The sequence below is a fragment of the Triticum urartu genome, chromosome 5A (genome assembly GCF_056163025.1).
Source record: "Triticum urartu cultivar PI428250 chromosome 5A, HENAU_Tu73, whole genome shotgun sequence".
NCBI lineage: Eukaryota > Viridiplantae > Streptophyta > Magnoliopsida > Poales > Poaceae > Triticum > Triticum urartu.
In genome coordinates this window covers 374808600-374820727 of record NC_141877.1, presented here as the reverse complement: position 1 = coordinate 374820727, position 12128 = coordinate 374808600, and the positions used below count along the sequence as shown (strand labels likewise).

General features: G+C 44.3%; 1 protein-coding gene across 1 annotated transcript; it reads right to left on the bottom strand.

Annotated features, from left to right (window-relative positions):
* Window positions 1-1544: 1544 nt before the first annotated feature.
* LOC147971443 (protein FAR1-RELATED SEQUENCE 5-like) lies at window positions 1545-4567 on the bottom strand. Its single transcript, XM_087523974.1, has 4 exons — window positions 4316-4567; window positions 3999-4222; window positions 2873-3107; window positions 1545-1595 (listed from the first exon to the last, which is right to left on the bottom strand). The coding sequence occupies exons 1-4, from the start codon at window positions 4565-4567 to the stop codon at window positions 1545-1547; spliced, it is 762 nt and encodes a 253-aa protein (XP_087380100.1).
* Window positions 4568-12128: the final 7561 nt, after the last annotated feature.

Below are 12128 nucleotides of genomic sequence, written 5' to 3'. Positions count from 1 at the left end.
AGCTTTTTGGTTGCTTACTGGTGATGGCAAATCTCATGAGATGCACATGGCAACTACAGTTGTTGCCACATGGCAACTACATTTGCAATGCACATGGCAACTGAAGTTGTTGCCACATGGCAACTCCAGGGCAACGCACATGGCAACTGAAGTTGTTGCCACATGGCAACAATAGTGCACTTCCCATCTGGGAAACATTTTGGTCTACCAAGTGAAATTTGACATACACACTTTCTTATTAGCACCTACAGTTCACAGTCTGAACTTTTTTTCACAATAACTTGTTGTTTCCAAGTTTCCTAACCAACAGTTTTATTCTTCAAGCCACCCCTGAGGACATTTCGCCATCAATCGATGAAGCTTACCGTAGGATTGAGGAGGAAGCATTGAAGAGGAGGTCCTCACGGGGTACGGGGCAATCAAGTTCTAACGTGCTTGCTGAGTTAGTGTCCGAGGATACTGTTAGAAGTGCCACCCCTGGATCTATGAGGCAGACTAGGGTGGTTCATGCACCCCTGGTGGATGACTTTGAGCCCAATGTTAAGGCTACAAAGGAGCAGACCCAACTATATGATATTGTCAAGCGTTTTGGAAATGTGAGGTCGAACAACAAGCACATGAAGGAGTTGAAAGCGTAATGTCCACACCACATAACCCCTTACTTGCTTTTCACCGATATTTTTTTCCCTTTTAGCCATGTGTTGTCCATGTTTATTTTTATTTTTTTAGTAGACATGATTCTTCCATGTTATATCATTTTCATACAGCTCATGTTTGGACAGAACCAAAATCATACAATGTGATGCGACATACGTCGACCTAGGTGATCTTGCCGAGGCTGTGAGGCCTACTGGTAAAATGTCGAAGAATGTAGTTGCGTGTGGAATTGACTTCATCAACAGGCATGTGGACATTTGTCCTGACAATACGATCATGCAGTACAACGCGACCTGCAAAATATGGGATGGTGACTTCAACCATAAAATCCTGAGAAAGCATTTTGCCGCGCATGGTGATTTCAAGCTCATGCTGAAGAAATATGTGAGTGTTTCTTCTCGGTGTAAATTTTTTGCATGGTATGTTTTGTCAGTATTTGCACCTAATATGTGGTTTACGTATTGTTTTTGTGATAGACGTTTCATGTGGAAACAGCTGCCATGTAAAATAAGTTTGATCGTTTAATGCAACTTGTGTGGCAACTTCACTTAAAATATTGGGCAACTATGTTTATACATGGATGGAAACTTTTTTTAATTACAGATGGCAAATAAACATTTTCGATGCGTTCACTTTAACCACTTGATGCTTGGTTTTTCATATATCTCGTACTGCATCTGGCAATAATTTTACATATCATTTTTCCAACTGCATCAATCTGTTTTGATGTGAACTCTGTTTTTTATTTCCTCTTTTTTTACTTATAGGTCATGTTCCCCATGTTCTAGGAGCTTGCACCACACAACCCATATGAAAAGTGTGGTCACCACTATGCGATTAGCCTTGACCTAAAGAACCAAAGATTCGAAGTGCTTGATTCAATCCATTCAGGAGAAGACGCAGACCTTACTACACATGTTGAATTCTTCATCAACAACCTGAAAGAGACATGGAACTGTCACTACGAAAACTCAAAGGTATAGATCAATCATTTTCCGATCGAGTATGTCAACACTGTGAAGCAAGGAAATGGGTAATTACTATCTTTTTCATGTGTCATCCACATCAATTTTAAACCTTTTCACCTATTCATCAAAGTTTATCATTTTTCTGTTGGCATGAGTTCACATGTTTCTTTTCGTTATAGGCATGACTGCGGCTTTCACACATTGTAATACCTTGCAAAGTGGGAAGGTCGATGGGTCCCTATGGTCACAGCTGCAATGGTCGTCGAGCTTCGTAAAATATACACATGGAACTAGTTGATGAATGGAGATTTCAACACGTGGGCTAACACACGAGAGTTCATAGAGGGCGTTGTCAAAACCGTCAACAAGAAGTACAAGTGATCACGTGATGCTCCATACCGCATGCCTACCTTACATTATGTGGCTGAGGAATGTAAGGTATCACCTTGTTCTTTTAAAACTATGTCTATGTGCTATGTTCTGACTGCATCCCCCGTAGTCTAGTATATAGTGGTGGCGTGTGAGTGCCATTGGATATTTGTAATATATGTGTGGATCTGAACCTGCTTAGGTGTGACAACAACTACGTTTATGTTCACTACTATTATTCGTTTGTGATTGTGAGTACTAGTTGGGTGTTTGAATGCGTCTATGATGCCTGAAACATGGCAAATATAGTTGATCAGGCACAAATAGTGAAAGTATTCGTTTCGTTTTGTTTTGGGTTTTTTGCATTGATAACTATATCGGTTAGCATGGTTGTTCATAAGAAATTGTTCTCTCTCGTGTTTTTGCACGTGATTGTTTTAACTAGTTCGTTCAGAGTATGTATACAATACAATATGCATGAAACAAAAATGCGTGGACTGAAAATGCAAATCTACGCGATGGCAGATTCAGTAGCAATTACATGGCAGATTCGATGGAAGCTGCATGTCAGATTTAGTAGCACCTACATGGCATTTTTTAGTCATGCATACATGGCAGTTTCTTCAAATTATGTTGTCCACCAACAGTCATTCTCACATTTTTAAAATCTTGACCATCTACTTTACAAAATTGTCACCAACACCTAAGTTATAATCCTCCACAGCTGCTTACGGATTGCCCGTTCCTTTCTTTGTTTTCTTGTGCTTTGCTTGAATTTCCAACCCCGATTTGTATCTCATCTCTTTTGGAGGCCCTTTTGTGATGGAACGGGGCGGGTTCCCGACCTGGGTTTGTGTGCTTGCTGTTCCAAACCCTACCTCCGAGTTTTCAGAGGATGGACCCGTGGACGAAGGCACACTTGAGGTGCGGGGGAACCTGTGTAAGGCTTCTTCAGCCTTCCTATTTTTGATCTCATCAAGCTCTCTTTTCAGGGCCTTCCTGTGTTTTTCTGCCACCCTCGCTGTCTCATCACTCTTGTATGCTTCACCTATTAGCTCAGCATAGTTCTTGGTTAAGACAACGTGCCTCACAGCATCCATGGTTGCCTCTGGTCTGTCATCATGCACAGCCAAAACTGCAATTGATGTTTGTGGCCCCAACGCATCGTCAGCATCCCAAGTCCATCGCCGTCTTATGAAATGGCGGGGCAATCGCGTGACCGCGTGCATGTCCATTATTTTGAGTATGTGACAGCACACAATCCCGTCCCTTTCGAATTTGCAGCATTGGCAGTAGTATTCGCCTTCGTTTATCAAGGCCTTGACAAAGTAGTTTCTTCCCTTGTCCGGGTCTTCAGGTTCTGAATCGGACATGCCCATTAGAGAACACACCTTGAATGTATGTTCGTCAACTTGGTAAGCTGTGTACATGCTGGCACGCTTTATTTCTTCCTGGAATCTACATGTTTTTGTGCTCGTTAAACTCTTATATGATGTTTTTAGCTCCTTTTGTTGAGGTAGGTCACAACATAGCAAACGTATTAAAATCGATGATGGCATGGAAAGCCTTTTTCCCAAAAAAAATTGGATTGTTTGTTTCGACAGGGAAACTGCATGATGTTTAACATGGCAAGTGCATAACATTTAACATGGCAAGTGCATAACATTTAACATGGCAAATGCAGTTTATTTAGCATGGCAACTGCAGTTTATTTAACATGGCAACTGCAGTTCATTTAACATGGCAAATGCAGTTTTGTCTCACATGGCAACTACATATAATTTCACATGGCAACTACAGTTCATTACACATGGCAACTACAGATCAATACACATGGCAACTATAGTTCATTTCACATGGCAACTATAGCTTATGCTTACAATGTAATCAATAGCTATTTTTCAATAGATAAGCATGTCAAAAAGTTGGCAATTACATTGCATTCTACATGGCAACTACTATCTTCATGGTAGTGCAAATAAGACTGTTAGATAATGCACTTACTTGTTAAAAATCTTGTTGGTATATATCTTGCTCATCTGCCTCTCCATCGGCAAATATGTTAGCAATTTAGGTTGCTTCAGCACGGCGTTTGCTTCTTGCTGTAGCTCAGATCCTAGTATTTTCTGTTGCAAAGCTGTGTATTGCTTGGCAAACTGTAGCAATGAGTTGCTAGGGCTCATGTACGGCATGAAAACAGCATTGAACCCCTCACTGCGCTGAGTAGTCTGCAGAAATGGAAAGAAGCACAGCATGAAGTAGGCCGGCACCCAGTACATTCACTTCTCCCACAGGATAGTAAGTGTCCCATTGTCTTGGACTTGGTATGTTTGAATCATAGCCGTCCAGCTCCGTTCAAACTCCTCCACCGTCAAGCTGTGGTCCAGGCACAACTCGAATGCCTTGTGTAGCTCTAGACGGTCAACAAAGAAAGGTCCTAGCGTCTCCTTAGCCTTCTTAATAATATGCCACCTGCAGTGCATGTGCACTGCCAACAGAAAGACCTCCTCTATGCCTGCACGCATGCTAAAATCCTGGTCTGTTATTATGTTCATCGGAGCAAGTCCACCCATGCACTCCAAGAAGGTTTTGAACAACCAAGTGTAACCGTCCATATCTTCGTTCCGAACGAGTCCGCAACCGAACTGCAATGACTGATTGTGGTTATTTATTCCTATGAATGGAGCGCATGGCATCTTGTACATATTAGTGAGATATGTCACGTAAAACTAAATGCAATCATGGAAATGTTTGTAGGCCCTTCTTGCAGCACCATCCACCCAATACATGTTTCTAACACAGTCCTCATCATCCAATCTTATCCTATAGAAGAAATCAGTATCTGCTTTTGCTTTCTCTTCGAAATAGGCTATTGTGTCTTCTATGTCAGCCAACCTGCTCTCTCTATGGTACTTTGCCTTTAGGTTTGTGAAGCCTGCTGGTATGTAGGGCATGCTACTCAGACTACCATCTCCAATGTGGATCAGGGACAGTATTTGGACCATTCTTGATGGACCGACGTTACAATCATGTAGCAACTTTATGAATTTCTTCTCGAGGGGGCTGAATCCACTGTGGGCGTGTGACGCCCCGAGACCGTTGTGCCAGGTGTCTTCCAGTTATTCGTTGTCGTTGCCGTGTCATTTGCTTGCGTGTTGCATCTTATCATGTCATCATGTGCATTGCATCATCATGTGTTAAAACTTGCATTCGTCCGGGTCTCCCAGTTCCGCCCGTTGTCCGTTCTGAGCCCAAACACACTTGCACGCGCCCGCGACATGTCCGAAATAGTATTTTATAAGTGTCCGGAAAAATGTTCTCGGAATGGGATGAGAGTTGGCGTGTGGTCTTATTATAGTGTAGGTAGGACGCCTTCCAAGTTTCATCGTATTCAGAGTTCGTTTGACGCCCCAACGATTAACTATAGCGGCATTATAGCCGGTCTAACGTCGGGCGTTTTCGGTCTCCGGAAACAGATGCCGGGCCCTCTCTCTCTCTCTCTTCTCCCCCTCGCAGTCTCGCCACAGCCCGCCTAGTCCATCCTCCTTCCCCTCTTCACTTCCGGAGTTGTCCGATGCGACCGCACGGTCCGAAACCCTCTCTGCACAGTGCATCGAACCCCTCACGTGCGCGTCCGAAATTGTCCCGGACCCGACCCGGGCAGTCGTCACCGTTGGGTCCGGATCATCCCCAAACGTCTACAAAACATCACCGTTTTCTCATTTGGATTTCCTAACCCAATTATTCTCGACCGCCCAATTTCGATCGGAGGGTCCAAACCTACTCCGTTCTACCCTAGCTATTTTAACAGTCAAACTCTAGATCCTAGGAGATGTCCCATCCTTCCATTCCCTTTGCCGCCACCAGACCAACCACCTTCTTCCTCGGGATCCTGCCCGAGCTCCCGATCCAACCACCACCTGCAAACACCACCACCGGGTCTCCGTGCGTTTCAACGCCGGTCAATCCCCATCGAATTCCATCGATCCATCCATCCAACCGCATCTCACCTGCCTTCTCCTCGAATCCCCATCCATCTGGTCCAAATCCTTCGAGCCAACCAAGCCGCGCCGCTCAAATCCCGCAGGAGCTCGAGCTCCTCTACCCAGCAGCGCCCTTCCTCCCCTTGATCCACCCTCCTGCATCCACATCCATCCCGCGCAGGAGCTCACTCCCGAGCTCACGCCCGAACCCCGCCGTCCTCGTCCGTCACGCCGCCGGCAACCACCAGATCAGTCCCTCGCACACTGTCCTTATCCTCCTTCCTTCTTTTCTTCTATGCGTCCCTACTCAACTCCCTCTTGACTCTCTCTGTACAGGAAACCGCCATGGATGCCCGAACCCGACGGCGACCTCGACCTTCAGGCCACCCGGACACGCCCCTGCTTCCTCGACCCCCTGACCCCTCATGCCTGAGCAGCATAGGAGACGAGCACCCCGCAGCAGCGCTCAACCCCGCGCTCGTCTTCTCGCCCGGACGGCCACCTCGCCAGCATCCCAGGGCCCAAGCTCCGCCGCGCCATTGCCCGAAGACGCCGCCCTTTGCCAAGTTCTGCTGCTGCCGAGCACTGCTTCTGTCGGACCTTGGACGAGCACGTTGCCCCGCCAAGTCCCGCTCCTGTTGACCGCGCCCCGCCTGCATCGCGCCTCTCCCGCCTTGGATCCGGCCGCCCTTGCCATCCCGTACCTCCGCGTCCCTGCAGTCCCGCGCCGCCACTGCTTCCTGTCGAGCGAGCAGAGGAGGATGATGCCTTGTTCAGTGCCGTTGACCGCGCGAGCATCGTCGGCGCCTCCCTGCCTCGCATCGTGGTCTGGCTCCAGCGCCCCTCGCCAAGGCCCAGCCCCGCGCCACTTCTTCCTCAGCCCAACGGCTCCTCCACCGACTGGGCCTCAGCCCGAAGTGAGCAGCCCCTGCCCCTGTTGCTTGTTGGGCCGGCCTCTATTTTGGCTCATTCTTGTTTTTTTCAGATCTATGAATTTGCCTATTTAATCCAGAGAGACCAGTTTTAAAGAAAACCCCTTCTAGTACATGTATTTAATAACTCACCAACCATGCATCACATATAAAAACTTATTATATGAAACTTGCTTAGAATTTTGTGTAGGTTAATAATTTGCAACTTCCATCTATGTTTAAAATGTTTAAACTGATGTTTGTTTAAATTTGCTTAAATAACTTGTTAAAATATTTTGATTCATAACTAAATAACCGTAACTCAGAATTTAATAAACTTTATATTTAATAGCTATGTTACCGCTTTGCTCAGCCCCTCTTATAGCATTGTTAGTTGCAGGTGAAGATTGAAGTTTGTTCCTTGTTGGAACATGGAGATGTTGTTCCTTGTTGGAACCTGTTTACTTGTTGGGATATCACAATATATCTTATTTAATTAATGCATCTATATACTTGGTAAAGGGTGGAAGGCTCGGCCTTATGCCTAGTGTTTTGTTCCACTCTTGCCGCCCTAGTTTCCGTCATATCGGTGTTATGTTGCCGGATTTTGCGTTCCTTACGCGGTTGGGTTATAGTGGGAACCCCTTGACAGTTCGCCTTGAATAAAACTCCTCCAGCAAGGCCCAACATTGGTTTTACCATTTGCCACCTAGCCTTTTCTTTCCCTTGGGTCGGCCAGCCCAAGGGTCATCTTATTTTAACCCCCCCCCCCCCTGAGCCAGTGCTTCTCTAAGTGTTGGTCCAACCCAGAGCACCGTGCGGGGCCGTCCCTTGGCAACTTGGGTTACGTTGGCTCCCGTATGCTTAGCTTATCCGGTGTGCCCTGAGAACGAGATATGTGCAGCTCCTATCGGGATTTGTCGGCACAGCGGGCGGTCTTGCTGGACTTGTTTTACCATTGTCGAGGATGTCTTGTAACCAGGATTCCGAGTCTGATCGGGTCTTCCCGCTAGAAGGAATATCCTTCGTTGACCGTGAGAGCTTGTGATGGGCTAAGTTGGGACACCCCTGCAGGGATTTGAACTTTCGAAAGTCGTGCCCGTGGTTATGGGCAGATGAGAATTTGTTAACGTCCGGTTGTAGAAAACCTGAAGTTGACCTTAATTAAAATACATCAACCGCGTGTGTAACCGTGATGGTCTCTTTCCGGCGGAGTCCGGGAAGTGAACACGGTGTTGGAGTTATGCTTGACGTAGGTTGTTCTAGGATCACTTCTTGATCATAGTTTTATCGACCGTGCCTTGCCTTCTCTTCTCGCTCTCATTTGCGTATTTTAGCCACCAAACATGCTAGTCGCTTGCTGCAGTTCCACCTCATACCTTTTACCCTTCCTATAAGCTTAAATAGTATTGATCGCGAGGGTGTGAGATTGCTGAGTCCCCGTGACTCATAGATACTTCCAAAACCAGTTTGCAGGTGCCGATGATACCGTGCAGATGACGCAACCAAGCTCAAGGAGGAGCTCGTTGAAGATCTTGTCCTTTATGTTGTTTCGTACTAGTTGATTAGTAGTGGAGCCCAGTTGGGGTCGATCAGGGATCTGTGTAGCTTTTGGGGTAGTCTTCTTTCCTTTTTGGTTCCGTAGTCAAACCTTGTTTGTATTTGGCTGATGTAATGCTTTATTCATGTAATTGTGTGAAGTGGCGATTGTAAGCCAACTATGTATCTTTCCCTTATGTATTACATGGGTTGTGTGAAGATTACCTCACTTGCGACATTGCTTTCAATGCGGTTATGCCTCTAAGTCGTGCTTCGACACGTGGGAGATATAGCCGCATCGAGGGCGTTAAAAGTTGGTAATCAGAGCCTTCCCCGACCTTAGGAGCCCCCCTGCTTGATCGAATAGCTGGCGTTGTTGAGTCTAGAAAAATGTTTTGAGTCATTTAGGATTATATATATCGGAGAGTTGGGAATTCTTTTTACTCCCCAGTCCCTTCGTCGCTCTGGTAAGGCATCCTGACGTAGAGTTTTGACTCTTCTCTTCTCAAATTTCACTAAAAAAATTTAGGATCACGCGGGTATCTTGGAATCGTTCCGATGGTTTTGTGACGAGAACATTGTTCTTAGTGCCTCCTGTCATTTAGGGGTTGTGGCAGTGTCCCGGGGAGTTGAGCTCCGAGGTGTTGTCGTCACAATTTTATCGTTGCAGTTCTGGAATACCTGAGTTTAGTTTCACCGACATCAAAAATCTCTTTTATGCAGTTGTTGGTGAGATAACCTCGACGCCACCCAGTACTAGGGCGGGAGTTCCGGAGTATTGCCATAACTTGTATAACGGATGCTTTTCGAAGGTTGAGGTAGATGATTTCCGAAAGTTTCTTGGTTATGTGTTGAAGGATGGATACAGATGGATGTAGGATTTGTTAGTTTTGGGTGAGATATTATGCTTCCCCTATATCCCAACACCTGATTGCATAACCGGAAAATTTCGGGAGTTTATAAGTGGGAATTCAAGTAGCTCTTAAGATATCTTTCCGACGGATGTATGATATGAAATTGGGGTTCGACGTCTAGTGGTCCGCCTATCCACGGTTGGTTTTACAGTGGTCTCGTTGTGTCTTAAAGAGTCCTTGGCTATGACGACTCGGGGACGCTTCGTATGTCATGTGCACTTCCTTGCACATGATGGTGCTGTATGATCGAGCCCGTGTAAGCCCCACCATGAAAACTTCGGACGAAATCTCTATCATATGTTTGTTCTGGCTTATTTTGCAAGCCAATCCTTGTTTTGTTTTGATTTGTGTATTCGAGTTGCTTCAATGTCAAGTGTTGATTCCATACCTTTCCTAAACGGTGCTCTCATATTCCTATGTGAATACCAAACCCCTTCATATTAATCGAGATTGTCATGCCAATCCTTTTCAACCGGTGTGTCTCTCTTCAAGTGGATCCGATCACTTCAATATTCGCAAGATCAATTATCAGTTCTTCTCAACGATGTTTGTTTCATCTGTCTCCAAGTTACCTTTGTTTTTCCCGCCCACCCACCCTTTTTCCTCAAGGACTCAAATTCTTAATCAAGTATCCATCTTTTGGTTATGAAGTCTCTCAATTCTTTTCCATCAATATTCTTATTCGGTGATTCTCATGAAGATTCTAATGGAGATTCAAGTTCATCATTCTTCGTGCTTTTCCTTCTTCGATGGATTCAATTCGAGTTTTCAGTGTTGATCATATTCTTTTCTTTGTTTCTAATGCTATTCACATGTCGGTGCACCTCATAATTATTCCCCGCTTGCTATTCAATTGTTCCGGAGTGCTCAAGATATCTCGAAGATTCGTGTTTCCACTCTGCATTCGTTCAAGCTCTTTCGAGATTGGTACCTCATTCAAGCCATTTTAATTCAACCAGTGCATTCTCTCTTTTAAATCATTTCAACGGTGTTTCTCTTGAGTGGGCCCTAACCCACAGGTCTTTTCCAGGATCTTACCTGACTCTTCTATTTTCCTGGAGCTATCCTAAATTCTTTTTGAAGTTTGACGTAAGAATGATTTATCATCAGTCAAATGTCTTTCCCCAAGATCTTCCAAATTCTTTTCATCATTGGCTCAACTTTTCTATTCTTCTTTATTCCGGAGTGTCTCAACAATTCACGATGGTGTTTCTCGTCGTCATTCTCAGATTTTGAAGACCGAAGAAGATTTTCCTCTAAATCTTGCTCCTTTCTCTTCAAGATTTATGGCTCTAGCTTTGTGACATCCTCTCATAATGGGTTTTGATTGTGAGAATTATTTCACCCACCCGGAGCTTTTCATGAGTTGTTCCCATTTTTTTCCTCCGAAGGCCATCTTTTCAAATATTATTCATTCTCAGCTTTCAGCTATCATTCTCCAAATCTTACCGGTGCATCATTCAAATATTCTCTAATTAATTCATGATCTCTTCGTTCTCATGTATCTAAATTCTCTCAAGCATCTTCGTTCATTTGCAAATTCTTCCCGGTGTTTCGTTATCTTTTATTCGTTCTTTTTCAATCCTTACGGTGGTTCTTTTAAGATTTCTCTTTCTTCTTTATCATTCCAATTCATTCGTTGTTTCGATTCCATCGGTGGTTCGTTGAAGACCTTCTCAAGTTGGCGCCATATCTATCCTAATCCTTTCTTCGAGAATAAGTTGTATGCGATCCGTTGCTTGTCATCAATATAAATTGGTGAAGGTTAAGCATAATGTAATTCTTATTCTTGTTTCTTCGAGTAAATTCAATTCTTGCTTTCCGGAGGTTCATCGAGTAAATCCATCTATTCATTGCAAGTCTCCTCCGTGTTTTTTTTTCAATTTCCCTTTCATTTCGATTGATCATTCTTTTGTTACCGAAGTTCTTCATGGAGGTTCTACATGATGGTTCATCTAAGATTTAATTCCTTTTCGAAGTGTTCATTGAGATTCTTTTCAGAGGAGCTCGATCATTCTTCATCTTGCAATCCGGAGTGCAATTCTTTCTACCGTATCATCGGAGGTGGTATTATGTCACTCTTGACAATTTGAGTTCGTGTTTCATGACACAACAATTGTCAAGAATGAGATAGTTAAACCCACCAATTTCTTCGAGCATGAGCTCTTCTCAATCCATCAATCACTTTGCTGGAGTTATCTTGGGTTATATTTCACCTAAAGCTTTCCCTAAGGATTGTTGCTATTTATGGTGCTTATAAATGACCCAAGTTCTTCATTTATCCTCCCGGTGATATAAGTTCTCGTCTCCTTTTGATATCAATCCAATCTATCGTTTTCATTAGTGGCAGAGTTTCACCTTAAGTTTTGAGATGTTCTCCATAAGCCCACTACAAGCTTATCTTTTCGTTGTTGGTTTTCCAACAACTCTGTTCGAACTTTCTCCTAAAGATGCTTTTGCAAGCTCATTCAAGGTAGAAGATGTTGTTTTCTCCTCCGTTCATTCCATTCCATTTCTCTCTTTTCTTCCAGAGGCTTTGTGTTGCTGCTCTCTTCAACCCTTATTCTTGTTCTTGTCAGGACCTTGTTCTTTTCGTGCTTATCCAATTAACCGGAGTGTTGTGCCCTTTTGCTCGAGTTCTTTCATATTATCAAGCCTTGCATATCCTTTCAACCGAAGTGATACCCGAATTGGTTCTTTCTTATTCCTCTTTCTTAACGGAGTGCTTTCAACTTTTTTCTTCTCCGTTGCTTTCTTTCTTTCATTTTGCTCAACCTTTTCAAGGTT